The following is a 26,480-nucleotide window of genomic DNA, read 5'->3' on the forward strand; positions in this document are numbered from 1 at the left end:
AAGTATTCTCCATCAGCATCTGCAACGCAAGTCCCATCACCACCGGAAATACGGAAAAATGGATAATCAGATGGCCGTTTTTACTTCTCAATTAATAATTCCTCAGCAGCCGTTAGCTGGAGTCGGAAGGGTTTGAAGCTTGTCTCATCCCGCAAAAGCACTTTTGGACGCTGGACTTACAATGGTCGCCTTCAATTCCACGATACATATATATCGTAGTTGGTAAGCCCAAACAAGAAACCAAAGTACTCCGTTCCTAACACACAACCAGCCTTTAATATTGCTTGGTCAGCTCCGAGAGGACCCGGACAGTGGAGGCATGCTAGGAAATACTGCGAAGAGACAGATTTGAGAGTCAGTATTCAAGTCTGCGCAGCTGAATTTAGCATAAAGGCGAGAATCAGATACTGAATGCACATCGACATCTTTAACTCCGTCTGGGGCGGCATCCAGTCATCACTTGGGGTTGGTGAATGTTGCTTTACTCACCTCCCACTTGCTGCAGGCGTGGAGAGAAAATCCTCACGCGTTTCAGCTTTATACCAGCATTTGCTTCCGACTGCGATTCCCACGCCGGGAGCCACAGCCAAAGTTCGCTCATGCGACTGGGGATCCATGTAGCCCCGTTGCTTTTTAGGCCAGGAAGGAACACCCAAGCCCTCCTTCACACACTTACAAGCACCTCAGACCCGCACAGAAAGACTCTATTTCCCCGTGCTCGTCTTACTTTACACGGATCTTGGTTCGCTTCCGTATCGAGGAACTCCGCTGATTCGCAGACGTGCATGGTGGACGAAGAGCCTTCTGATAGCGCTCCATTTCTTGAGGACGTGACAGGGGAGTATGACTACCCCGATCGAGTTGTCCAACGAGCAATTACTGCCAGACTAAATGGTGCTCTTCGACGGGCAGTGGAGAATGACAATTTTGCTGCAGCAGAGATGATTCTTAATGATATGAATCACAGAGGAGTGCACGTTGAACTTGATGCCATCTACGAGCATGTTACTACCTATTATCTAAGACCCTTGGAAGCATTAACCTCCAGACGAACGCCTTCATTTCAGAAGACACTCGACAAAGCCCTTCTATGGTGGTGCCTAGTGCCGGACCACGCGGGAAGAGGGTTGGAAAAGGCTGCTCCAGACTTCAAAGCGCTCGTCGAACGTCTGCTGCGCATCAACTTGCTCCCTTCAGAATTGGCCAGCTTTGTCTTCATCGCGATGGAGAAGGGATATGCTTCCCACTTGAACACCATCATTGACCACATTATATCCTACTCTTCCCCCCGCGTCGCACTCGAAACTTTGGCTCATATCAACCGCCTTGATGTTCGCGCGGGGCGGGAAGTGCGAGCGAATGCCAAATTCCATAGGCTGTCGTGGATAAAGAGGGATAGTCCGTATCGGTCAATATTGTTTGGGAGTTTGCGTTCCCGTGACTCCGACAACGTCCGCAGACGTATCGACAGACGAGTTAACAGAGCTATTTACCATCTTGCTGCCGCAAACAAAACGCTCACTGCCCATCGCCTTCTTGGTGCATTGTTCGACGCCTCTCCTCGTTCTGTTCGCCCATACACAGCGGATATCGTTCTTCGCAAGCTTCGCGAGGGTCGGATGACTCAGGAACATGAGGATTTAGCTGAACGAATCCGTCGCGCACGTTTGCCCCTCGAGTTGAAGACGCCCCCTAACCCTCCGCCTCCGCTAACCTAGATATACCCAACCCCATTCCTTCGTTGTCTGGAACGTGCGGAAAACCCTATTCTCCGACCACCCCCCATCTATTCAAGACCTTGCAGCTTTCATGCGGAGATGCTACGAGGATAGCGCAGTCAGCGCATTGCGAGCTATGGAAAGAAGAATTGCGTGGCGGCTGATAAAGGATAACCCACGAAGTTGGAAACCTGTCACACTATGGTTTTTGGGAGAAATGCAAAGGCAACTAGATGAGGGAAGATATGAGGAAGTGTTCCGAACGTTTGCCACTCGTTTCCGACTTCAGGGTGTACCCGGCCAAAGCCTCGTCTCCTCGTACCTACAACGGCATCATAATATTGACTCAGCGAAGCCGAGTAATTCACTTGTCCCGCAACTCCTCAAGCCCACACCTGTCGCAGTGCGCATCCTGCTCCAGGCATTATTCCGATGGAGATCCACAACTAGCATTGGAGTACCAGTTGCTGTGAAGCGGAAGCTACTTCTAAAGGAGATGTTCCAGGCATTCAGCTGGAACGCAAAACAAGTCGATCCACCACTCGGTAATATCCTCGAACCAGGAACGTGGATGCCCGAAGGAGATGGAGTGGCTCACCCTATCCTGATCCCCCCAGATACGCTTATTTTCGACTTCATATTCCGCTACCTGAGCTCTCAAAGATTATGCGGGACAGTGCAACTCGTCAAGAAAACCCTTAAATCAGGGATCACTCTTCCCATCACCGCGTGGTCCATTGTACTCTATCGAATCGCACTACATGGAGATGGCCAATCGACACTCGCGTTGCTGCGCGCTATGACGCAAGTGGAGGCCGGCGGAGAGTCAGATACTCCCCTAATCGTTCCTATCTTCGGAGAATCAATCCCAATCTACCCCCAGCGGACTTTTCCACATATCTACACGCCATATCTGCGGCTTGGCGAGGTCGTCATCTGAATTTGCTCTACGATGTCACGCAGATGTTGAGATCTCAGAATTTGGAGCCTGCTGATGAACAGGAGGTGGAAAAGCTGCAGTTCTACCTATCCCGCTACTCAGAGACTATAGCCAAGCCAGGGTGGGACACATGGGCGACGATGAGGGGAAAAAGCAGTTGATGTACTTATACTCAGATCATATAATCATATTCTTAATCTGTTAAGTAATGGGATTTTTGCTGCTGCATGCGATCATCAAATGTCCGTTTAACTACATATTAGCGAGCGCAGCCGCCACAGAACGCCGGAGGTGCGTCAAGTTATCGAGTTTCCCAGCAATCTCGCGAAGTGTCTCTGCTTGTCGTTCTTCCTCGATGCTCATCTCTAACATTAAAAGGGACAATCTATCCGCTTCAGCACTCGCCATGTCATCTTCGTTCAGTTCCTTGACTTCATCGTCTCGCTCCTTACATCCCATCACACCAGGATATCTAGATGGTGTCATTGTCCCCGACTGCGTTGTCGCCTCGGAAGCCTCAAAGTTTTGTTGGAAGACGTAACTAAGGTTCTGCAGTTCCGCGATGACTTGTTGAAACTGATGAAGAACGCGACGAGGGGGTTGATCCAAGGCATTGAGTTTGAATCTTCATGAAGAGGGAGATTTTTTCAGATAAACGAGGTATTGGTGATGCTTTTGTATCGTCCGGCACATCACCTTCGTTACCGCATGTCTCAGCGAGAAAACTCCCCCCATCTGATGCTGTGCACCAAATCCGCCGAATTGATCAGGGCTACGAGAAGGGGAACGACCGTTCACACTGACCTTCTTCTGCTTTGGGAACAGGACCCCCCAGATTTTGCTCCAATGTCTGTGGATAATGAGTGGGATTGGGAATTGAAGTTCCAGCGTGTGGTCCATCGCTAAATCCATCTTCATTGAATACAGCTACGACGGGGAGTTTGGTGGTTGGAGGCGGGGATGGCAACGACAAACCAGATTTATCACCCAATGTCGAGAGAGAAAGGTGAGGTTCTAAGGAATGAATGCTTAAGGGAGGAGTTACAACGTTCCTAGCCAATTTTGGGAATGACGGAGGATGGGAGAAGTCCTCTGCGTCAGTTCGAGTGAGCTGTTCTTGGAGAGCAAGCCAAGCAAAGAAGTCTTCATCTATTATTTCTGGAGCTTCGTCTGATGTCAAAGAATCTAGAGAAGAGCCTGAGACTTCGTATCTGTTAGTGTGGTCGAGCCATGAAAACGTTTCCGCAGGGCCAGCGATTGGAAGGACAGGCGACAGATCTGGAGTAGGTAGAAAGGACTCATGCGGCAAACGAGTATCGATTGGTTTTGGTATTGGGGGAAGGATATCAGGCTCAGGAGTACTATGGGCTGGGGACACGCAGATCGTTGATGGGCTACTGGGTCTAGGACGTCCCTGTGTTATTGGGAGAATTCGACAAGGAGGGGGACCTGCCTGTGAAAGTATACCTGGCTACGCAACAAGGAAAGCTTATTGTAAGGTCTCGCATTCCATTCCTTTTGAGAATGTGATCTTTCAGCTGCGTCCGCAGGTGAGTAAAGCGAATTGCGATTGTGAGAACGGAACTGAGCGAGCGGTCGGTCAAGCAGAACACCATAGTTTTGTTCGATTAATTGAGCTGATTCCTCAAGCGATGCCTCAGAACTAGCGATGAGTGCCTCCAATGCCCTGATACAGTTTGCAATTTCACCCCTTCGAGTTTGGGCGGTGACGGCATAGGAACGGCAGTAAATGCTTCTTTCAAGGAGCGCAAGGAGTATGACTTTGAGCCGTAGAGAGCATTGTACGTTGAGAAGCGGTTTGCAAAAGGATCGCCAGATATCGAAGCCAGCGGTACCGCGGTCATGTCGAAGAAAGTGACATCCTTTGTTGCAACCTATTGACGTCGGCGCAAAACCACTTTCGAGTACTCAACTCCAGAACAAGCATTGCCCGATGGTAAGCGCTCAGTTGGACGGTTTAATTATAATCGACGAGGCTGGGTAAGTAGCGCTTGGACATATCCTGAGCACCCCCAATAAATTAAGGTTTTTCGAGGCGACCGATCGTTCAGTCCAATTTCCGCAACTCATCTCCATCCTATGCGCTCGCCCACGTAGACGCTTTCAATCATGCTCTCATGAAAGCCTTATCTCAGGGAGCGCAGTCCAGTTTGGATCCCGTCCTTCACTTCAATATACCGGCCTCTGCTGACAGGACCTCTTCGGTATTGTGTCATGTCGAGCGAAACGGTCTCTGGTTCCTTTGTCCCGTTAGTGTGGAAGGTATCCCCAAGTTGCACGACATCGAAACCTGCGGCAGCATCTGATCTTTGCATAGTTGACCCGATTTTCGTCTTCTCATTCATCGACACGTTCATACAAACACTTATCGAATATCTCGGCGATATTTCATCGTCACTCATCAAAGATCACTTCGACGTGGTGTATCAGGTACTGGTCACGTACAGAGCGTGCTACTCGGCAATGGATCTGAACATCTTGTTAGCTTCTAGAAGAAATGCTCGATGACGGCATCCCACTAACGACCGAAACAAATACCTTGAGAGATATCGTCCTCCCACCATCACTCCTTAACAAGATGCTCTCAGTAGCCGGTGTAGTGGGGTAGGTGCGTCCAAATACGATGCACAATTACGATGACCTAACTTATTCGGTTAGCTTACCAACAGCAACCCCCGCTCCATTCTCGTCTCCAATCCCGTGGCGTAAGAAAGGACTGCGGTATAACAATAACGAAATATTCTTTGATATAGACGAGAGCATTGAAGCGATCATGTCCAGGTGTTTCAACCGCTTACTGTTGCTCACCATCGATCTAATGACGCCCCGGCTAGCTCAGGCAAGATAGTGGCAAGTTCATTGTGGGGGAAGATAAGATGCGATGCCAAGCTCTCTGGTATGCACCTTTTGTTCACAGCCTAGTCCAGTCACTGAACGAGTTGAGTTATCCAGGAACTCCAGATTTGCTCATGATAATGGCCAACACAAAAGCCATATCCACGCCATCCTTCCACCCTTGCGTGCGGTAGGTGTCTCCATGGTCCAATGGAATTTACTGCTCGACTCACTTGAGAATAGCTTACAGCGATGGGCTGACAAGAAAGAACTTTCATTTGTTCCACCTGACGGCCGATTTATCTTGATGGAGTACAGTGCTCAAACTCCGACAGTCGTCGTGGCCCCTGTCGTTCCCTTGCACATAAAGACTTCCGTACAAATTTATCAAGGCGGAGGTATGTCTCGGCATCCCATTTCCACATGGATTGTCACTGAGCTGCCTTGGACATTTTGTTGAAAGGGTCCATTGAAATCGTAGCTACCTCTAAACTGCCCGCCATCAGGCCCCTGGAGTCAGTCGTTATCACACTGTATCTTGGCCCTTCGGCGGGTTCTACGAACTTCACAGTTACCTCTGCCCCCGCTCTTGGGCGTGGTGGTATTCCTACTGGCCCAGCCGACAAGGATGGCTCTTGGGGGTTTGAGCCTCAGAAACAAGTATGTAGATCGTTGTACTCAATGAATTGAGTTGAACCCCGTTGTTGCAGACTCTGCGATGGGAGATACCAGAATTAACGCCTACTCTGCGTACCTTAAAAGGGACATTTGCAACTACGTTAGCCACTCTCGGACTTACACAGTCTCGAAGACAGCTAATTTTATTGCACAATTCCAGCGACTCTCAGGTGCCTCGAATTGCCCGATCAATCAACGTGTCCTTCAATTTTCCTCCAGGGACCCCACTCTCAGGACTCAAGATTGAACAGATGAAGGTAACACAGGAAGCATATAAGGCATATAAAGGCGTAAGAGTAAACGCAAAAGGCGCTGTCGAGTGGCGGATATGACGCGTAAACCCCATGTACTGTACATGGAAGCAACCACGGACTTCGATTAGTGCAGCTAGTCACTCGGCTGGAGTGATAACGAAATACATTGATTGAACCTTCGTTCGGAGACATACATGCTCAATGACGCGCCGTCTCTAAGATATGGAGTATTAAAAGGATCTAGGAAAGTGAGTCTTCGGTTGAATAGTGGAAGCCGCACTGTAATTGTTGGGGTTGATTATAACGTATCGCTCTGATCCAGCAATATTTCACGCCATTATATGGTGGTGAGACGAAACATCGAAAAGTCAGATCACAGCAAGACTCACAGGGTGGGCTTCTGTACAGACAACGATGTGAGTATGCGCAGCTAGAATGTGAATGTATATGGGCCAGCATATTTCACGAACTGAGGAAGGATGAAGTCTAGTTCAGGACTTCGGTTTGAAGATTTGGATGCTTACGAAGCATCCTTCAGAAGCAGGTCCATGATCAAACCTGGGTATATTCATTTCGTGCCGAACGACGATCAGCGCCTTGTGTGAAATCCCTATGATCAGAATATTTCGAATCGACGGGAGACAGCCTCTTACTTCGGCGAAGGATCTTGAGCAAATGACGACGTCGCTCCCAGTTATTGTTCTCGTCAGGGAGCTCCGCTAGCTCGTTTGTCCTGAAGTTTGCATCAGCCAGAGTAACTTTAATGCGAGGGATTGTTTGGACGCGAGTTCGCTGTTCTTGTTTATTTGCATCATCTGCCAGAACATGCAGTATGTCGACGGTAGAATCGCACACCAGATGATTTGCTGCCTCGGGTAGTGGAGAGAGACAAAGAGAAGCAGAAGCCATCATCTCAAGGGGACCAGATGCAGTATGAACGGCCGCTTCTTCACGAATCACCTCTTCCAGGCATGAACTGAAGCTAGGAATGCGTTCCTTTTGTGACTTTCTCTCTTTATTATTGCACGAGCTGTACAATTCCGTCTCAATCAATGCAATCATGTCGAGACCACGCTGTTGACGCTTCCATTCCATCTGAGCACGTTGAGAGAGTGAATGGATGGCGAGGCGCAATGGATGTGGCTTCAGGGCATCTGCATCACGGAGGTCGCGTTTTTCGAGGGTCTGAGGTAATGGTTGAGTCCTATAATGTCCAAAAGAGTGTCCAGCACTGTGAAAAGGATGGCCCATATCCAGATGTCCAGAAAAAAGTAAGCCTGCAAACAACAAGCGTGAAACTGGGTTTACCCCGTTTTGGTGTCTGTCACTGTCACAACAAAGATCACACGGTCACCCCGTGTCGAAGGAAAGCCAACTTCTCCCAGGCAGGGACGCTTGCGTTGAGTCGAAATGTCAAACCTGTCCCCCAAAGTCCACATTATCTCTCATCCCATCGCCCGGGCGAAGTTAAGCATCGTGAGGAATAAACTGACCGGAAACAGGGAATTTAGAGAGGTGACTTGAAGCGATCCCAGTCATTCCTGGAGAGCTGATGAAACTGGTGTAGTCCATTAGTGATCTGGGCTATATACTCGCCTTAGAGGCTAGCAGGGACTTGGAGGAAAAGACTTTCGATGGTGTACGCGTCCTTGCACCTGGTCGTCCATCACGGGTTGGTAACATTCCATGACAGTCCACCCCCGTAGGGGACTTCACGGGTTCGGAGATTGTTCCTTCAATCGGTCTGCTGCCTATTATGCGTGCTGGTATCGGAATGGTCGATCCTTTTTTGAGGTTGCTGCCAGATGCCCGTGTTTATCATTTAGGACTATTCAGGTTTGTCCGTGCTTCCACAGGCTCCCTCTCTGAGCCACTCATATGTTTTGACGCGTAGAGAGAAAGTCAGCCTTCAGCCTGTCGAATGCGAGTGCTTTACGACCCTTTGTATGACCCCCGCTGATGTTACCACAGATTACTCGAAGCTCCCTTCGACACCCAACGTTGACCACGTTTTCTTACTAGATCCCGTTGTCGCCACAGGGGGCACTGCTTGCGCAGCACTTCAAATGATTCTCGATTGGGGCGTGCCTAGTTGAGTTTCCTTTACGCCAGTGGCTTACCTGTCATTCTCAAGTTTCGCTGAAGTCGAGAAGGTGAAACTCCTCTCTATTCTTGGGTCTCGGGAAGGAATTACCGCTGTGTCCAAGCAATTTCCCAATCTGGAGGTAAACACGAATGATCCTGTGATCTTTGACCTGTTGCTAATAGAATGCAGATATGGACAATTGCCATCGATCCAATCTTGACTCAGCAGGGTATCATTGTTCCTGGACTTGGGGATGTGGTGAGTATGCCAAAATGTGCACTTAGGTGATTCAGCTCGAGCAATTTCTCATCAGGGTGACCGCCTCAACAACACACCCAATGCTCACTAGGCATCCTGCACATCTATCCCCTCCGTTGATTCGTGCTGAATGGCTTCATAGAAAAACTTTGTGTTATTGCCAATATTACTTGTGTATTTTGTACATACTACACTCCTCAAATACAAGCTGTACAACTTTTAAACCTCGACATGAAAGACACGCGACGGCTCCGGTGTCAAAGGCTTGCTACGTTACAGTCCCAACGGAGCCCTACACTTGGACAGGCTCCTCATCAATGACTAGTTGCTGGCTGGGAGCCCACGCTCACCTGGTTTTGGAGCATCTTGTCCATCGACTTTGGGCGCCTGCAGCGGCCTGCTTTGAGTGAGGGCTGGTTGGGATGCCTTGTCCTTTGTAGCCTGAAGTGCGCACAAAGCAGCTACATTGATTTATCGCGTGAGACACGGTAGCTGCACTTAGCGAAATCACGGGCTCACCTCCCACACCACTTCCATCCTTGGCCAGCCCAATCTTGATCCTCTGCTCAACCTCCTTCCCAAGGACAGTGGTAAGGGCGACACGCGCTCTTTCTTCGAATTGAGGGTAATGTTCCGCCACGCTGAGTAACGGGATAGATCAAGGCGAACCCTTGGTTGTCCAGGAAGCCATTGATTCACCTTCCATCCACGCCTACATGAATATCTCCATTGGTTTTTTCCGGTGCGTTCGTTTTCTTCACAATGGCCGCAAGACCAATTCCACTCAGCTTGGCTGCCCTTGTAGCGACAATCCTGCAAGCCCATCTCACGATAGAAAAATCGGTGTCGGAGAATTCGAAGTCTTCCGCAAATCCGAGCCCATGAGTAAAGACCTTGCGTGCTCGGGTGAAGAACTCTGGCGAGTGGTCGGGGTCTCTTTCGATATCCGACATGAGCGCAGTGTCGAATCCGTAATGAGCGTTGAGGGAGGGTGTCGAATACCCCTGAAGAGGATGTGTTTGTCGACAAGGTGGACTGGAGACGAATTAGGAGGACGAATTAGTAGGTTGAAGTAATATATCATACGTATTATGTTCCTGATTATTTCGCCTTGGTCTAAACATTTTAACCGAGACTCAACAAAGGGTCATACCCGGTGAAAACATGACATACACATTCCGGAGATTAGCTTTTCGAAGGCTTGCTTCCGCCTTCGAAGCAGAAGTCAGACGGAGGGTCGAAGGTAGCACAAATAACAATAACTCACGGATTGATGCTTTCTCGGTCAAGCTTATTATCATATTCGGTGAACGGCAAAACGTTCCGCTGGCATGATAAAAGAGTCGTGTCAATTTCGAAAAGTCGATTTCTCGGAAGTTCACGCACCGCGTTGTCGAATGCTCCCCATTCCGTGTTGACAACCATCTTTCCGCCCTCCGCTCTAGCATCTACCGGAAGCTTTCGGAACGCCGAGACTTCATCCAGGTATGCGGCATTCGTTCCAGTACCATATATACATCCCACGAGGCAACCCCCTACAAGGTATGAACGAGAGAGTAATGTTCCCACCGTCTGTTTATATGAACTGACGCTAAGCCGATTCCTAGACCCAGGGACTAACCGGGACACTCACATCGTTAACGAGTGCAACACATTTGACGTGTAGGCGTTTTCTGTCAAAGGCGTCCTGAAGCATTCTAACGACATCTTTTCCTTGGGCCCCGGTGGCGGAAAATCCTTTTGTCCACGTGAGGAGCGTACCTTGGTCAAGAGCGGTTTGTTCGACAGGAAAAGAGAAGGTGAACCCCAATGGGAGATAGTCTCCACCCTCGATTTGACTATCGATGGATGTCAGGAAGGCGCTGACGCTATCGGCCAAGAAATCTAGTATGAGGTAATGGCAATAATTAAGATGTGAGCGTAATACAATGGGCTGGTGGTTCAGCAGTCATGATGGTTGTAGGGCTTGGCTCACCGAAAAGGATCTTAGCATCTCCCGTTTTGAGGGAATCTGATACTTGGTATTTTTGTTGACGGAGAGTGAATTTGTGCTTGCTTTCGAGTTTGACTTCGCATACACGACTAACGTCAACGGACCGCAATCGGATTCAAGGGTTAAGGACCAGTACAGTCAGTCGGAATGTCCAATGATTTAAGAGGCAGTGAAAAATGTCAGGGAAGTACTGACAGATTGGTTCCACCGAGATCCAATGCAAGGAATGTCCTACATGACCATACGCATTCGAGGAGTATAAGTGGAGCCGCGCACAATTAATCCGAGTTAGTCGCTCTTACCCTACCTCCTCACCAGTTGGCACGCCAGTCACAAACGTAGGTATCATAGCCATCGGATGACCATAGTTGGAGAGTCCATAATCGAACTCTTCGATGAAGCGATCGAGAATGGCGTGAAGCTTTGTATCGTCAAGCTCAAACTGCTTCTCGATTTCGTCAAGGATACGAACGGTTTCCGGGGACGAGTCGATCTTGGTCTCTGGGTTGGGGGGCATGGATTCGTAGGGAGGACTCCAGCCTCTGTGGCTCCGTATGAAGATCGAGGTTGAGAGAACTCTCAGACAGGGTTTTTCCGCAAACCCCGCAATTCAAAAAAATCGCGCTTCACGACAATTCTCAACCGACCAATCCCCACGATTTAACATGCGTTGGAAAGTGCTGAAGTAAGTATAGATCAATTTTAAAAAAGTGTCCCAAATGCAGTAAAATACAAAATACAGCCCAGTAAAGCTTCAGATATCGTCCTACATCCATACCAAGCCTTCGACACCAATTACAAGCTGAAACGAGCTTCCAATTATGCCGAATTGTGCCTCCACGCTCTGGTGACCCGGCCTTTGGCCGTGGGAAATTCAGGGTCTAGTGACTGGAGGCTCATTTCAGCTTGCAATTGGTGTCGGGCTTGGACATATGGACAATATATGAAGCACAAATATGTTTCTATTTGTTTTACTTTTGAATTTACTGCTTCGGACACTACTCTATACCCTACATAACACACATGGCTGCATTTCTGTACCCATGTTAAATCGTGAAAGAATTGGGTGAACAATAGCGTAAACTCTGAAGCGCAGTTTTGGAATTACGGAGTTTGCCTGGAATTTTGGAGGCGCGTAACCTCGGCTCACTCCAGAACATTGGCTAACAAATCGAGAGCATGTTGATGGCCTCCATTATCGAGTGTCACGATGCGCGCGCTTCGTCAGCTCAAACATTAGTCACCCGTGACTGCCGTGATCACCGTCGCTTGTATTCGCAAGGCTTGAGGAGGTCAGTAGCTTTCGCTTCAATCTGTGCCCAATCCTTCTTCGATAAGGGACCTCGCTTAATTTTTTCGAACTCGAAGACACAGAAGTGTGTGTTTGGGTCGGTCTGGAAACAAATGCTACATTGAGCATCACGAAACTAATTGGGTTTAACTTACTGTTTCAATCAATTTGAACCCTAGCGTCGCAATCAACGAGGTGAAAGCTTTCTTGCTTTTGAGGCGACTCGTTACCTCGGCAATTTTCATTCGTCCACTTTCGCAAACGAAACATCAGTAAATGGGATGCAATTTGAGGGGGAGATGTCGTACCCAGTTTTCAGAATCCTTCGCGCCTCCTTGACGCTTTTTATCCAATTTGTATTCATCAGACTCAGCGAGAACACAGCGACATCTACTATCTGGGCTGTTGAACCACCCAAATCGTCTATGTTCCCAGGAAGAGGTATATGATTACACAGGTCCGCTTCCGTGACCCATTCCCCATCTGAAACGAGATCGTATGAAAGCACCCGGAAGCCACGAGGGGAGAGATTTTTTGCCAGAGATGCATCTCCACATCCGAGGTCGGCTATCACCGTCGATTCGGCAGAATATGTAGAAGAGATAGAGGATGTAAAGTATGTTACCGGGTTCACAGGCCAAGAAAGCACTTGGCGGCGGAAACCCGAGTGATACTGTGATCGGCAGAATCAGACATAGTGCAGATAAATCGAAATGTAGCCTACGTCTTTGTAGACATCAGGATCTTGCTGCATCATTCTGAGCGAGGCAGCACCATCAGACTTGTATAACAGCTCGTTAATCATCCTGCAGGGATCATTTAAGAGACACGATCGGTGGGCGGGGGAATTTGTGCTACCTGAATCGACTCCCGCTCAGTTTCGCCTTCATGTCACGCTGGGAAGGCGTTAGTCCATCCAATTCAGCTGAGCTGCTACTGGCTAGTCCCGTGTGGTTGAGGTCGGGAGGCGGCGAAGATGGTCGCTCGGCTACGGGCTCCGTTACGTCACTCTGCATATCCAGAATCGAGGAGGGAGGAGGAGAAACTGCAGTTTCCCGATCCTTAAGGATGTTGGCCAGCTCGGCCTTACGTTGTTGTTTTGACTTTTTCTTTTTGGACTTTATCCGCGACAGTACGGTGCTTGGGTCTTCTTCGCCGTCCCCTGCTGAGGATGGCGGAAGAACGTCGCTCTCCTCTCTACGCAGCCTTTTGGGAGGCCGGGGGGGCTCCCTGTTGGTGAGGATGCGAAGGACGTTTTTCGTGTGGCCTCTTGAGAGGTCTTGGCAGGAGACTGAGGCGGGTCCATCCGTGACCGTTTCCTCGTAAGCGTGTCTTTTCTGCCAGGGATGGATAACTTTTCCAAATGGGTCTTGTGTTTTCTCTCTGAGCCATTGTTCTCTAGCCTCATCTCCCGCATTAGCGCCTGGAGATTGAGGTTTGTGGACGTTGATGACGACGCTCCGGAAGGGGCTTTATCAGAACGTTTTCGCTTCCCTCTCCCCTTCCCCGGGGGAACGGGTACGATGCCATTATCCCATCCAGGTACAGAGAACAACGACATCTTGAGACGTCGAATCCAGTGGCAGTGTCTAACGCGCTTAGGTAAACCTTCTGACTCATTTCACTATCGGGAATTATCGGCGGATGAACTTTGTTCTGGTGTCTTGTCGGGTGTCACGCCCTAAAATATCTTCACTATCTCTATATTCCGGAGGCTGCTCGATATCTAGAATGGGTAGCCGCAGATCTCGCTCCGGTTCGCCTCCTCCAGCTAAACGTTTTCGATTGGAACAAGAGGTTTCTGAGGCTTCTGATACTCCTTCAAAGAGAGTTAGCTATCGTAATGGCGCTTTTCTCGCTCCCATGGTACGATCTGGGACTCGTTAGTGATCTTTGATATGTGTTCTTGGCAGCACCGAATCTTTGACAATCATTAACTATCAGTACCCAGTAGGCTTCTTGCTCTGAAGTATGGTGCCGACCTTGTGTGGGGTCCAGAGGTTGTTGATAGAGCAATAATTGGCTGTGAGCGTGTAATTGATGGTAATTTTTTGGATCACTTCTTTGGCCACATACCAAAGCTAATTGTTCTTTTCACTCCGCTTCAGAGGAGACTGGGTAATATCGTACGAAAAGAACGGTCGTTTAATATGGTCCACCCATCCCATAGAAAAACCATATTTGGTGTATCAAATCGGCTCAGCGAACCCACAATTTGCAGTACAGGCGGCCCTGACAGTCATTCACGATGTTTCAGCCGTTGACCTCAACTGCGGCTGTCCAAAACCGTTTTCTACGCACGCTGGCATGGGAGCCAATCTACTTTATACACCAGACCTTTTATGCGAAATCCTCAGTTCTCTCCGATCTGCTATCCCTTCCTACATTCCAGTCACCGCGAAAATTCGCCTTCTTCCTGATGCCAATGATACCTTGAAACTCGTCGAGAGGATCGTCAAAACCGGGATTAGCGCTCTTACTGTTCACTGTAGGACGAAGGACATGCGTAAAACGGAGGAGGCGCATGTGCACCGGCTGGGTGCCATAGTTGATTTTGTCAATCAGTTAGGGGAAGGGATTCCAGTGATCGAAAATGGTGATTGCACCAGCCGGGAAGATGGCTCGAGGATTAAAGAGCGTACAGGTAGAGTGGAGTGGGCTGTAGTGTTCATTTGGTCTCACATTTCTCTAGGCGTGGATTCCGTGATGATAGCTACAGCAGCGGAACGGAATCTGTCCTGCTTTGCGAATGGCCCTCTATTGGATGCAGAAACTGTCCTTTCCCCGACATATCTTTCCCTGGTATGTTACAATTTATTGGACGTAGTATCCGCCAATATTTCCTGTTCATTTAACAGGCAAGGTATTTAAAGAACCCCTGGGGCAACTCCAAACATTGTGTATCTCAATTTACTTCGCCCAGCCCCGTTAATGGTCGGGCGGGACTTAAAGCGTTTAAGGATAAATTAGGGAAAGCAAAGGGCTACCTAGACTTTGATGAAGAGATCGGTGGCACACCAGATGGAAAAGTTATCATGGATGAGATCAAAGATATCTTAAGAAGGCGCACAGCAACAGCGCTTGAGGCACTGGAGCCTTGCGAACCCGCCTTCACCGAAGCTTCTGCACGAATAGCATCGGTTTTCGTAACACCGCCTCAATCTCCGGTCACCGCTGCTGTACAATCCACAGCCTGACCTCTCTGTGTGCCTATGTTAATTGAATTTGTGTGTCTTAATAAAGATGGGTGTTTGGGCCCGAATCAATATTGTTGCCATCTCTGTCTTGGAACTGGGTGTGACCGTTCGCAGGACGTGACCACAAAATTTTGGCAGGATTTTCGACACCGCAATCAGGCATTCACTCCCTCCTGGTTGGCCCCCATCACAACTGCGTTATATAGGGCGTGAATAACTGGTGACGTGCTTGCGCGCTGTACTGCTACTCTGACGTCGCGCGCAGCAATGTCTGCGTCCATCCATTCTACTTCCTCGAATACTCGCACTGGTGTTTGGGAACCCCTACCTGCCGTGATCTATGCAGTCGTAATACACCCTCTGGACCCTCCAAAGGTTGTTGGGACAAGTAATGACGGTCCTGGGGGTCCTGAACATGGTCCCACGAACGGACTCCAAACTCTGCCAGAGGAGCTCGAGCCTGATGATCCTATGGCGAATCAACATCTAGTGCCTCTCGAGATCGGAGATGAGGTATATGCCTTTGAGAGGTTTGTGTCGGATGCCAGAGCATCGTGGTACAGAGGGTGAGTGTATGTCGGTGCGAGCCGCTTAGAAACTGATACAGTGATAGCCCAGTTATGTTGTTTCGACATCCTTTCAAGCCTCCATACCGATACGTGCCATTGATGCCCCTTCGTCTCTGTATGGGGTGCCTTAGCTTCCGTTACGGTTGCCCCTGAGGAACAGAAGTTCTCCAAGGGGGTACTTCCTGCCTCCCACATTTACATACGTGAGCATCTTCCAGATGCACAGGGGCGTCTAGCAGATCTATACTCCAGAGTTATGAATGGTCAGGTTGACGGTGCCCCGCGTGCGATTGGCGGAATGGTACCCCTGCAGGAAGTTGAAGGAGAAGACGAACTGGAGGGAGGCAATTCATCGTCAGCCCATGCCAGGAGCCCGAGGGGTCCTCGTCCTGTGCACCATACACCGATCCCCCCTTTAACGATGGACGTCCAGTTGCTACCTTCTGGCGAGCTTGCTCATTGAAACCACCTCCACCAAGGCCTTCGTTGAAATCTAGTGACGAGACCGTTTCAGGTGCTGCTGAGCCCTTGATAGACGAGATAGCGTCGACATTAAGGGAGTGGCACGTTCACATGTTCAAGCATTTGCAACAGCGGGATTATCGATTATTCAATCTCGTCAAGGAGCATATTGAAGCTCTTCATCTGAGTCGGCGGCAACTGTTAAATGGATCCCTCAGCGTCGAGGAGACAACTATTCTTCGAAAAGAATGCGTAGTTCGTCTCGTGAAGGGTAATATTGCTCAAGATCTGGATGTTATTGTCCGCCACCCTCTTTGGGGGAGTCTTGTGACAGTTGAACACGACGGTGATGTTGATCCCCGTAGTTGGATGAGTGCCGTCCGTATGTTCACATTACAATCATCGCTTGCGTACATCGAATCACAACCAACGGCAACATCTGTTTTAACAAAACTGTCCGCTCTCAGTCCTCCTGACAGAACGCGCGGCCGTTCTTGTTCTAATCTTATCACATCTACATCGCCTACTAAATCCACACTTAATTTGGCCGAAAACGTAACCTCAGCCTTATCACCAGGCCTCCGAGCCACGGCACGTCAAGCGGGGATGTTCTTTCATGTGTATCTCGAGATCCGCGCTTTCGTGGCATCGCCTAGCCTCCCAGGCGAAACTGCGGAACTCTACTTCTCACTGTACAGCAAAAGCATTTCCCAGTTCATCAGTGAGGAGTTTTGTGCTATTCTCAATCACAACGGTGTACTTGCTCGGGATCTAGATGGGAGTACTTCCCCGGGGCACATCCGCGCTTTGTTCAAAGATGTTGGCGAGCGTGAAGCCAAGGACGATATTTACCTCGTATGTCGAATCGTGCGAAATGGAGCGATGAAACTTGGTGATTCCGGTGGCACCAATGTTGACCCATTACGACGTGGGTCGGAACCAACACTCCAGAATATCACGGAAGGCGTGGAGAATTCCCAGTTTAACCGTCGCAACTCAGCCCTCCCCGCCGCCCAGGATACTCAGGCAACATCCTTTCGTCGTCCATTCGGAGCAGCTGTATTGGAGCTCAGTGCATTGAAATCCTTATCTCATGACGGTGTGGAATCGACGGCGGCCACGGAGCATACCCTCCCTATTTTTGTGCCCACGAATGAAACTACGTTTTCGAACCTTCATCAGCACCTTATTATGAGCAATGTCCGGGAGTTTGAGAAGTCCCCAAGGTATGTTTATGAAGTTTTCATTGCCTTTATTGAGGATGTAACTGTCATTATCACAGGGCCCAAACGATTGCTGCAGTGGTGAAGACGTTTCATGGCGAAGCGGATGTTATTGCCCGCGAGAACCCGTCGCTGTTGCATAATGTCCCGACAGTTGCACGTCTCGGATTTCCGGATGTTGTCTTCCCAGGAGATGTTCGGAATGATGTGTATATCAAACTTTGGTCAGGGGAGTTCCATCAGTCCACTGGAGGGGGTGGGGTGCTTCGCCATATGCCATCATTTTCGAGTTCCTCTGGCAATCTCGGCACTGTCCAAGTCACCCTCGAGGTTCGAACTCGTGCGGGGGCCCTGGTCGAAGGAGCCATATCTCAAGGCGTCGGCGAGCCTCCAGTTTCGCGATTCCACTCGCTTGTCTTCCAACGCACGAACAGTCCTACGTTTGGCGAGCTTTTAAAACTTTGTGTAAATCCGGATGTTCTGCCCCAGTGTCATCTCTTCTTTACTTTCAGGAATCGGAGTTCTAGAGAGAAGAGTAATGGTAGAGGCTTGGCTGATTCAGCACACCAAGACCGGGCGTTTGCATTCGCTTATCTGCCACTTTGCCCTGATGGTCAGGCCTTTGTGCCCGATGGTAGTCACAGTCTTGTGTTATATCGTGCGGATAAATCCGCATGGTCATCTGCCGAAGACTATTATGGAGTTCCCCCGACATTGAAGTCTGGTCAGAAGCTCGAGGATCTTGTCATCCCTCCTCATCTCACGAAGACGGTCATCCCAATCCGCGATGCACTTATCATACGCTCTCTGCTTTGTTCGACCCAATTCACACAGAATTCAGTTCTTCTCGGGCTGCTAAGCTGGGATAAACAAGAAAACCAGATTGAGGACTTGAAGACAGTGTTGTCTCAATTTCCCTTCGTTGGGGAGGTGGAGATCGTCAAGTTTTTACGAGACATTTTCGATTGCCTGTTCGCCATCCTTGTGTCACCCGTTAACGAAAACGGTGTCCTGGACGACCTAGTCTTCAACGCTCTCATAGTTGTCTTGGGGATCATCCAGGATCGACGGTTCAATAATTTCGAGCCAGTTCTCGATCTATACATTGATCAGCACTTCACTTGTGCGGCAGCATCGTCCAACTTGATGGGATCGATGAACCGCCTTCTTGCAAATCCGTCCTCAGAGGAGACAGCGGCCCAGCTTCGCAGCGCATTCAAGGTCTGGCACTACATCCTCAAGTTCATCGTGCGTGCTCGAATGATCCAGAAATCGAGAGAAGTTGGAATGGGCGCAACCTCGGAACACCTGGAGGCCACTTTTAAGAAGGACCTCCGTTCTCATATCAGCGATGTCATCTCTCTGATGAAAATAACAAGCCCTTCCTCTCTTATTGGGACACAGACCATTGCGTTACAGCAATTCCCTTCTATCATCCCTGACCTTGGCTTCATCTTCTCTCCTGCAGATGTAGTATCTATTGTCTCCGATCTTTCGGATGCCTTGCGAGGTGTCAAGGGTCGGATGATCATATGGAAGCTCATGCTGTACCTTCACGTTGTCCGCGGTTACCTCTTTGATCTACCGGATTCAAGAGCTGCTATTGTGGAAGCCATGGTTGGTTGGATCAAGCCATATCTGGGGCATTATGATGAGTACCGTCATACACGCATCGACGATTCGGAAGCTGCTAAGGACAGTGCTCGTATCGGGTGGCTAGAAACTCTGCGGTTGACCATTTCTGTCGTTGCCGTCATGCTCGACAAGCTGCAGCAGGTCCTTGCCGAGCCTGTAATACAGGAAGATCGCAGAGCATACAGTCTGGAGGAAGCAAATGTTGGCTGGATTCTGTCACTTCTGCCACGGTAAGTGAACAGGGCACGCTGCATTGATCGTCACTCTCAACCTGTTTTCCAGAGTGGTGGAAGCTTATCATGAGTTTCAAGGTGCCGAGAATCTCAAGGCTATGGAACGATCGCGATTGCCAGCCATGGTGGCTACCTCCTTCCCGATACCATTCCCTGCTCTATATCCTTTTTCTTTGATATCCGAAGGCACCACACCTTCCAAAACGTTCATTAATGGCGTGCTTCACCATACGCCCAACTACTACAATTGTGGCTTAGCAGAAGTCGCAGTAGTGTTTATCGCTATGATTCTTATCTCTACTCCCAAGGACCTCCTTACGTTCTTTGAGATGACATTGGAGATCGAGAGGCAAAACAACCTTACCCGACTTTTGATATCGATGTTCACGGTTGAGGCATCAATATTGAATAACGAAGCGTTTCCAAACTCGTGGCTAAACATCGACATCCTTGCCCGCAAGACATTGCTAAAACTTATGGAGCCGATAGCTGTGATTCTTACTCGCGACTTCATACCTGATGTACCGGATTCTGAACATGGCTTTCACCAACAACTCTGGTTCGATTTCATTCATATCTTGCTTCGAACTTTGTCAAGCAACCAGCTTGTTATCGAAGAATTGAGTCCGCAGGTGAGTTCCGAGCGATACAGCCGGAATACAAGTTGGAGTAAAATAATGGATTCGAAATACGCAGAAACGGAGAGCAGTCTGGCGCTTAGCTGGAGATATTCGCGGTGAGGGTGCATCACTGTTGATAAGGAGTTGGGAATCTCTTGGCTGGACGCAAGCAGTCTCGACTTCAGGCCAGCCCATCGTAATATACGGAGTAAGTGGATCTTAACTTTCTATATCCGTCTAACTCATTTTTGAATAGGGGTATCAAGCGGATCTCATCGATTTGGTAAATGAGACCCTCCATCTATGCCTGAGTCACCATGATGAGCTGCGCACGCATGCGGTTCAGATCTTGTTCAGCATGATTCTGACTGAGTTCGAGAGCACGGGGGACTTCATCAGGGTCGAAACAGAGTTGATAAATAAAATGGACGAGCTCTTCATGTCGGAAGCGAAGACGGATGATCTTTCCAGGGCTCTCTTTGTCCATGAGCTCCGTGGACTTTTTGAGCAATGCTCAGGTGATCAGAGGCTTCGAGACCGGGTGACAGAATCCCTGAACTCTGTTGATGATTTCCTTGAGCTACTCATCAGTGTTAGAGAACTTCCTGAAGGGGACGAGTACCAAGACGATAGGGTGATAGCAACCCTCCGCCTGATGAATTTCATCCGCCGAATTGGTCGAAACGAGATATACATTAAGTATGTTCACCAACTCGTGAATGTGAGTACTTTCTTCGCGGCCTGACACGAAACTAAGTTTCACTGTGCAAGATGCATCTTCAAAATCACAATTACGTCGAAGCTGCTCTCACTCTCAAGTTGCACGCCGATTTACATGAATGGGATCTCACCACCCCGGTTGATCCTTTGCCTGACCTCAATCTCCCTCGCCAATCTGCCTTTGTTCGCAAAGAGACTCTGTTTTTACTTGTCATTGATTTTCTAGGTCAGTGGTTCATGAGATCCATCTGGGTTACCTTTTAACTCGTTGTAGGCAAAGGGAAAGCGTATGAGAGCGCGATCGAGATCTGCCAGGAAATAGCTGCACAGCATATGGAGGTCACTTTCAATTAGTGGGTCACATACACCCTCTCGAATTTCTGAGAATCTTAGATTTGCTCGCGACAGCCCTCGGTTAATGGATCTCCTTCGTCAGCAAGCAGCGTTATTTGACCGGATTATGACCGACGAAAGGGTGTATCCTGACTATTACCATTTATCATTCTACGGAGAATTCCCTGTTGCTCTGCGAGATAAGCAGTTTATCGTGCGTTTGTCTGGATCCGCTTTGAGATGCGTGCCAACATCTATCCTTAGTACCGGAGTTTTGAGCACGAGCCTTATGAGGACTTTTGCAAGAGGATGCAAGCAAAATACTCAGGGGCATATTTGATTTTATCACTGGATGAATCCAGCGATGACATCAAATACGGAACCCAGCAATATGTCCAAATCATCCCCGTCACCCCTGAGCCTGACCGCACGAGTCCCGTTTTCGTGGGCCTAGATGTTCCTGCAAGGATTAAAACTTACTATGAACACTGGTGCGATCTTGCGTCCTTAACCCTTAATCGGACTAACCCACATGCTTTTTTCAGTGCCGTCAATACCTTCAGCTACACCCGGCCGTTTACTCGGGTATCCCCAAGTGGTGATGCGGAAGACGTTTGGTCTTTGAAGAGCTTTTTGACGACGGAGGATCAATTCCCCACTGTTTTGCGTCGGTCGGAAATTATCGATACGCAACATATGGAGGTATCGCCCGTAGTGAACGCCTTGACGGCCGTGGAGCAGCAGGCGAAGGAACTGTCTATGTTGGAAGTCAGGTACTCTGCACTCTCCAAGATCGATGCCGTTACGAATACGAATGCATTGGCGATGGCACTGAACGCGGCTCTCGACGTGCCTTCCGATGCGGGTATTCACCTTTATCGCCTCATGTTTCTCACAGAGGCCTACCGGTCGTTGCATCTCGACGAGGTCGAATCAATTGGAAAACTCTCAGCCGCCATCATGGAATTGGTATGTTCAATATTTACAATTTTTCCCCCATACGCTCACCTCTCCCAACAGACGCAGGTAATTGATAAATGCCTAAAGTTGCATGGCGAATACTGCCCCGAGGACATGCTGGATTTCCATGGGCAGTTGGTGAAGTTGTTCCTCAAGAACTTCGGCGATGAAATACAACGGTTGGCCATTAACGCCAACCCAATAGATCCGTCAGTTTCGACTGGAAGGCTTCCCCAAAGTCCAATGCCAACATTGAATGACCCCAGCAATCGAGTCGGCGGTACCAGAGGCCATTCCACGTTGGCACGGCAAAGTCTGTCCGCTCTGGCACTTGGGAGAGACGTCCCTTCCCTATATGTCCACGCCACCGCTTCCGCCCCTTATTCTCCCGAACTCCCTTCAATGAATCCTCCTGGCTCTCAGACACCTCTCCAGCGTAGTCTTGCGAACCTGACCCGTCACGGTATGCACGGGATGTTGAACTCGTTGGCAAACGGTTATGATCAGATTGATGCGTTTGCAACGAGCCCAACAAACGATCTTGCCACCAGGAGGACGTCTGGATCTGCGTCGCTATCGTTTTTGGAACACCCTACTCATTACGAAAATGGTAGCATTACGGCGAATGGGTATCAGCAATCCGTACTATCGCGTGGTGCCTCCATTGGCGGAGCAGCCAGCATGTTCAGCACCCGATTGTCACGCTTTGGTAGCATACTACGCCGACAAGGCACTCTTCCTGATCGTTGATTTAGATCCTCTGCCACTTGCGCCAGGGAGATTGCGGCTTATACGTGCTCCATGTCGCGCACTATTTAAAGACGATCTGTTATGTATCACTGTTTAATGTCGTCGTGTCTTTATTCGTACTATCATCAATTTTTTGACTGTAAAATATATGTTGAACTCGCTGATTGTCGAACGATGGATCTTCCAATATAGGTATTAGATTTGACGGTAAGCTTACAAGAAATTGGCGCTTCAGCCGAACTAGTCGGGATTCGGTCAGTGTAGGGGTTCAGTCAAATAAAATGGAGGCCCAGACCTGAATAAGATATGATTCTGCAACTATGCGAGCACGAGAATTTAGACTAAGCTTCATTTCGCTAATTTCCTTGTCCACCTCCTCCATAAATCTGACAGGATTCCAAGGTCAGTGCAAGAATGGATTATCGAGACGACCCTATTACTGGATAATGAAATCCACAAGCTTGTGCTTCAGCATCGTCTCGGAGTGAAAATTAGTAATGAGGAACGATATATCGTAGCCCTGAAGACACGTCCATAAGTCAAAAGCCCTTAGGTGAAGCATAGACACGTACAGTCACCGGCTTTCTTCGTAAAATGATGAAACTTTCGGCTCGCATAGTCATGAACCGGGTGAACTTGTGGCAAAGGATCTTTTCAATTTCATCTGCTTGCTTGATCCTTATACTCAGTCGTATTGAGTTGACTGATGGTTCGATGAGCACTCTCTCATTCTCATTACGCGATATGACAAGGGGCGTCAATAGAACTTCGCGGGATGTCCTGAAAAGAAGATACGTCAAGATATAATGGACCGAAATTACGGATCGAGCCGTACTGCGCCTCAACTTCCGGCTTGTTGTGCCTTTCTACAACCTAGCGCACCCATCAACATCAACTATCGTCCCAGAGCGCGTCACGAAAATACCTGCGATGCGAAATTCTCCAATGTCATCGCAGCAGTCAGGGTGGATCGGACCGCAGCGAGATACGGTCGAAGTGCATTAGACTGTAGGCGATCGTAATTTTAGCTTCCGTTGACCAACAAGTAGGATACCCTAACCATGTTGCAAGTCAATCGATGCTAGCTCGGGAAACCTTGGACCGATCGGGAACGCGGAAGTTGCCGCGGCAACTTCCACATATTAACTTAAACTGGGCCACCAAAAACTTCACCTCTTGCGCATTCATTCAACATGAGCACCGCTCTCGCATTCTGGTAAGTGCAACAAAACAAAAACTTCATATCGTTTGCCGTATGTCCCAATGTTTAGGGCGCAGAAGCTCGAGCCTGGCAAGAAAATCCGACTTGAACAGCCAGCGGAGCTCGCTATTAAAATTACGGGCGTCACCTTTGATGAGACTCTCGTGAATAATGAACGAACATCTGTGAAGGCTCATGTTAAGGATGAGGAGTCTGACAAGCCCGTCTCCTTCGTGCTTGCGAATCTTATTCCTGGCAAAGTGGGTAAACTGTCATTTTACAAATTGTATCTCAATGTCTGATCGATATGTTTACAGATTGAGTCACAACTCTTGGATTTGATAGTGGTCGAAGGCGAGGAGATCGAGTTCGAAGTTATTGGAAAGAAGTCAGTTTGCAATACTCCAATGCCACTATTCCCCTCCCAACCTTTCCTTCACAGCACTGTCTACTTGTCTGGCAACCTCATCTGTGAGTGTGTTGTCGGCATTTACGTTAGTTTATAGGGCTCATTGGCCTGTCTAGATCAAGTCCCTCCCGGAAGTGACGATGAGTTCGATGAAGACGATGATGATGAGGATTCGTATCTCCTGCAAGATGTTGGCTCTGACGTTGAGATCAACCCTGATGAGCTTATGGATGTGGAAGATGAAGGGGATTCAGGGTAAGTTCACTACGCAATACTTGGGTATCGGGTGATAGCGAGTGACACCTCACTTCGACAGTCGCTTTGAGGATTAGAGGAAGACAAAGAGCCCGCTCCAGCACCGAAAGCACCAGTGTCTAATACTCCCAAGAAGGAGAAGAAGGGCGACAAGGCGCAAGGGGGTGGCAAACCGAATAAACCTTTCTATAAGAATGATAAGCCTGCCGCAGATGGGAAGAAACAACCAAATAACAAACCACAAGGTGACAAGCCGCAAGGTGGCAAGCCGCAAGGTGACAAGCCTGGTCACTCTGGCGGGGCCCAGAGTCAAGAGAAGAAAAAGCACAAGGTAAATGGTCTTCGTCGCTTTTGCAGCCACGACCTAACCCAAATTCAGAACAAGAACAAGAACAAGAATCAGGCTTGACGGGCACCTCCTTCATGTTAGTCGCAGGATCTCATTCCATTAAAAGTATCTATCAATGTCCATAAGAGCATAATCTTAATTCTTTGGATATTCTGGCGTCCTTCGTTCGTTCGGCTCACACGTTACCATTCCCATGTCAATTGTCATTGAATGCTGACGTTATTGTTCCTTGTTGACGCCGTGAGCTCAGCCGATTCATCTAAGACCGCCGTGTGCCACTAGAGCAACTCTGAGCCGGTATATGCACTGGAAGAGCATTCCACTTTGTTGCTATACCTGGGAGCCTCGTCGTAACATTTGGTCTTTCGGGTCTTCCTCAAGGCGGAATGCCTATGGCACGCCGTAAATCAACGCCTTTGCATCGTGCCTCCGCTCCCGATCTTCCGTCTACTACTTCTGGGTCTGACCGGTTGCGTGAGGCCCGAATTATCCGCGTCCAAACGTCCCAACAGTGTATAGCTCTATTTCATCGTGGGCTTCCTTTTCCTTGTGCGGAATCCATCTCTCTGCTTGGCTATCTTCACTACGTCGACCCACCACAGATGACAAGACTACTTCTACTAATGGCCTGTCTCCCTCTACAACTATGTGTTTACCTGACGAGAAGTGGATCCGCGCTGGTGGAGTTTATAACTTTTTTGAGCATCGCCCCCGTCAGCGTAATCGTTACATGCCCTACGTGACTAGAGGAGTCGGAGTTCTCGATAAATTACCTTCATTCTTATCTTTAATGCTTCTCATCGCTGGCAATGACCGTTTCATGGAAAGCCATAATTCTATAGTACCAACCCTCAAAGAGTCGGAACTGTCGACGATGAGCGTCAGTATAACCTATTACACAAAAACTTTGACTCTCGCGATCGCTCAGCATTCTCTTCCTCTCGCAGCTGTACAATGCTACGCCTCAAGCTCTTCCTAAGATTCTAGGTGCCTCTAACGTCACAGATGATAATTCGCCTCCTATCTCAGTTGAGGCGGTGCGTTCGAGACAGGATACAGGAGGAGACATTCACATCACCGCACGAAGCCCTTCCCTCGGTTCGGCTACACCTTCACAGGTCGCCAATCGACCACCACCCCGAAAAAGAGGTCGACCGCCCCGCCCTCGAGTTCAACATCCTCGTTCGGATAAAGAAAACAATACTGCATCACGACCCTACAGAACCCTCGATAGCCCAGCAGCTACAAACAAAGCTAATACATTACCCATAATGATCTTACCAGTAATCGTAATGACACCCTCTCCGTCCCTGAGCGTTTACCATCGTCATCATCATCTCGCATGCGTCGACCCTCCCTCCGAAAGCTTCTCTCGGCATCTGGCAGCAACAATAGTGAAACTCTAGAAAAGCGTATCAGCCGTTTTCGACTGCCCCCCTCCCACTTGCACCAACGTGTTGTCATCTCGGGGACTTCGCTGCCAGCTCACC

At 49.0% G+C, this 26,480-nt stretch overlaps 12 protein-coding genes across 12 annotated transcripts; 7 read left to right on the plus strand and 5 right to left on the minus strand.

The window, feature by feature from the left end:
- Positions 1-542: 542 nt before the first annotated feature.
- On the plus strand, positions 543-2,865 carry EI90DRAFT_3075518 (uncharacterized protein). The gene is made up of 5 exons (XM_039061578.1): positions 543-625; positions 647-752; positions 780-1,678; positions 1,719-2,543; positions 2,579-2,865. Exons 1-5 carry the CDS (start codon positions 600-602, stop codon positions 2,817-2,819), a joined length of 2,097 nt encoding a protein of 698 aa, XP_038911597.1. The 5' UTR covers positions 543-599; the 3' UTR covers positions 2,820-2,865.
- A 45-nt stretch (positions 2,866-2,910) lies between these two features.
- On the minus strand, positions 2,911-4,523 carry EI90DRAFT_3129944 (uncharacterized protein; the record flags this gene model as incomplete). Its single annotated transcript, XM_039064257.1, has 4 exons — positions 2,911-3,224; positions 3,463-4,072; positions 4,126-4,314; positions 4,368-4,523. 4 exons carry the CDS (start codon positions 4,521-4,523, stop codon positions 2,911-2,913), a joined length of 1,269 nt encoding a protein of 422 aa, XP_038911598.1.
- An 89-nt stretch (positions 4,524-4,612) lies between these two features.
- Positions 4,613-6,818, plus strand: EI90DRAFT_3244131 (Mu homology domain-containing protein; the record flags this gene model as incomplete). Its single annotated transcript, XM_039066546.1, has 11 exons — positions 4,613-4,659; positions 4,715-4,941; positions 4,997-5,109; positions 5,165-5,283; positions 5,338-5,460; positions 5,514-5,575; positions 5,632-5,704; positions 5,758-5,912; positions 5,978-6,174; positions 6,225-6,292; positions 6,353-6,818. 11 exons carry the CDS (start codon positions 4,613-4,615, stop codon positions 6,522-6,524), a joined length of 1,356 nt encoding a protein of 451 aa, XP_038911599.1. The 3' UTR covers positions 6,525-6,818.
- EI90DRAFT_3075528 (uncharacterized protein) lies at positions 6,712-7,755 on the minus strand. Its single transcript, XM_039061579.1, has one exon. It carries the CDS (start codon positions 7,695-7,697, stop codon positions 6,999-7,001), a length of 699 nt encoding a protein of 232 aa, XP_038911600.1. The 5' UTR covers positions 7,698-7,755; the 3' UTR covers positions 6,712-6,998.
- Positions 7,756-7,856: 101 nt separating this feature from the next.
- Positions 7,857-9,019, plus strand: EI90DRAFT_3282025 (UDP-N-acetylglucosamine 1-carboxyvinyltransferase; the record flags this gene model as incomplete). The annotated part of the gene is made up of 8 exons (XM_039066872.1): positions 7,857-7,961; positions 8,014-8,085; positions 8,140-8,282; positions 8,341-8,390; positions 8,418-8,537; positions 8,592-8,671; positions 8,722-8,790; positions 8,846-9,019. The coding sequence occupies 8 exons, from the start codon at positions 7,857-7,859 to the stop codon at positions 8,879-8,881; spliced, it is 675 nt and encodes a 224-aa protein (XP_038911601.1). The 3' UTR covers positions 8,882-9,019.
- Positions 9,020-9,111: 92 nt separating this feature from the next.
- Positions 9,112-11,300, minus strand: EI90DRAFT_2934566 (hexokinase-domain-containing protein; the record flags this gene model as incomplete). The annotated part of the gene is made up of 11 exons (XM_039055113.1): positions 9,112-9,251; positions 9,310-9,431; positions 9,490-9,794; positions 9,827-9,906; positions 9,964-10,001; positions 10,058-10,116; positions 10,177-10,362; positions 10,424-10,674; positions 10,766-10,872; positions 10,979-11,014; positions 11,086-11,300. 11 exons carry the CDS (start codon positions 11,298-11,300, stop codon positions 9,112-9,114), a joined length of 1,539 nt encoding a protein of 512 aa, XP_038911602.1.
- A 451-nt stretch (positions 11,301-11,751) lies between these two features.
- On the minus strand, positions 11,752-13,662 carry EI90DRAFT_3075537 (methyltransferase-domain-containing protein). The gene is made up of 6 exons (XM_039061580.1): positions 13,328-13,662; positions 12,933-13,304; positions 12,799-12,880; positions 12,383-12,747; positions 12,230-12,326; positions 11,752-12,177 (listed from the first exon to the last, which is right to left on the minus strand). Exons 1-6 carry the CDS (start codon positions 13,633-13,635, stop codon positions 12,043-12,045), a joined length of 1,359 nt encoding a protein of 452 aa, XP_038911603.1. The 5' UTR covers positions 13,636-13,662; the 3' UTR covers positions 11,752-12,042.
- A 143-nt stretch (positions 13,663-13,805) lies between these two features.
- On the plus strand, positions 13,806-15,271 carry EI90DRAFT_2934667 (uncharacterized protein; the record flags this gene model as incomplete). Its single annotated transcript, XM_039055117.1, has 4 exons — positions 13,806-13,956; positions 14,019-14,117; positions 14,185-14,876; positions 14,933-15,271. 4 exons carry the CDS (start codon positions 13,806-13,808, stop codon positions 15,269-15,271), a joined length of 1,281 nt encoding a protein of 426 aa, XP_038911604.1.
- A 267-nt stretch (positions 15,272-15,538) lies between these two features.
- On the plus strand, positions 15,539-22,776 carry EI90DRAFT_3146879 (cytoplasmic protein; the record flags this gene model as incomplete). The annotated part of the gene is made up of 15 exons (XM_039065466.1): positions 15,539-15,837; positions 15,890-15,962; positions 15,995-16,272; positions 16,320-16,354; positions 16,376-17,528; positions 17,585-19,390; positions 19,443-20,025; positions 20,090-20,221; positions 20,270-20,734; positions 20,785-20,959; positions 21,008-21,086; positions 21,142-21,280; positions 21,331-21,557; positions 21,612-22,035; positions 22,087-22,776. 15 exons carry the CDS (start codon positions 15,539-15,541, stop codon positions 22,774-22,776), a joined length of 6,558 nt encoding a protein of 2,185 aa, XP_038911605.1.
- A 182-nt stretch (positions 22,777-22,958) lies between these two features.
- Positions 22,959-23,839, minus strand: EI90DRAFT_3244179 (uncharacterized protein; the record flags this gene model as incomplete). Its single annotated transcript, XM_039066547.1, has 6 exons — positions 22,959-23,162; positions 23,217-23,296; positions 23,349-23,556; positions 23,612-23,649; positions 23,702-23,782; positions 23,837-23,839. The coding sequence occupies 6 exons, from the start codon at positions 23,837-23,839 to the stop codon at positions 23,045-23,047; spliced, it is 528 nt and encodes a 175-aa protein (XP_038911606.1). The 3' UTR covers positions 22,959-23,044.
- A 127-nt stretch (positions 23,840-23,966) lies between these two features.
- On the plus strand, positions 23,967-24,857 carry EI90DRAFT_3157396 (uncharacterized protein; the record flags this gene model as incomplete). Its single annotated transcript, XM_039066114.1, has 6 exons — positions 23,967-23,992; positions 24,048-24,237; positions 24,295-24,365; positions 24,420-24,448; positions 24,503-24,641; positions 24,703-24,857. 6 exons carry the CDS (start codon positions 23,970-23,972, stop codon positions 24,716-24,718), a joined length of 468 nt encoding a protein of 155 aa, XP_038911607.1. The 3' UTR covers positions 24,719-24,857.
- Positions 24,858-25,376: 519 nt separating this feature from the next.
- EI90DRAFT_3129954 (uncharacterized protein) lies at positions 25,377-26,396 on the plus strand (the record flags this gene model as incomplete). The annotated part of the gene is made up of 3 exons (XM_039064258.1): positions 25,377-25,521; positions 25,593-25,870; positions 25,938-26,396. The coding sequence occupies 3 exons, from the start codon at positions 25,377-25,379 to the stop codon at positions 26,394-26,396; spliced, it is 882 nt and encodes a 293-aa protein (XP_038911608.1).
- Between the last annotated feature and the right edge of the window lie 84 nt (positions 26,397-26,480).

The sequence above is a fragment of the Cantharellus anzutake genome (genome assembly GCF_015039405.1).
Source record: "Cantharellus anzutake strain C23 chromosome Unknown EI90scaffold_61, whole genome shotgun sequence".
In the NCBI taxonomy this organism is placed as follows: domain Eukaryota; kingdom Fungi; phylum Basidiomycota; class Agaricomycetes; order Cantharellales; family Hydnaceae; genus Cantharellus; species Cantharellus anzutake.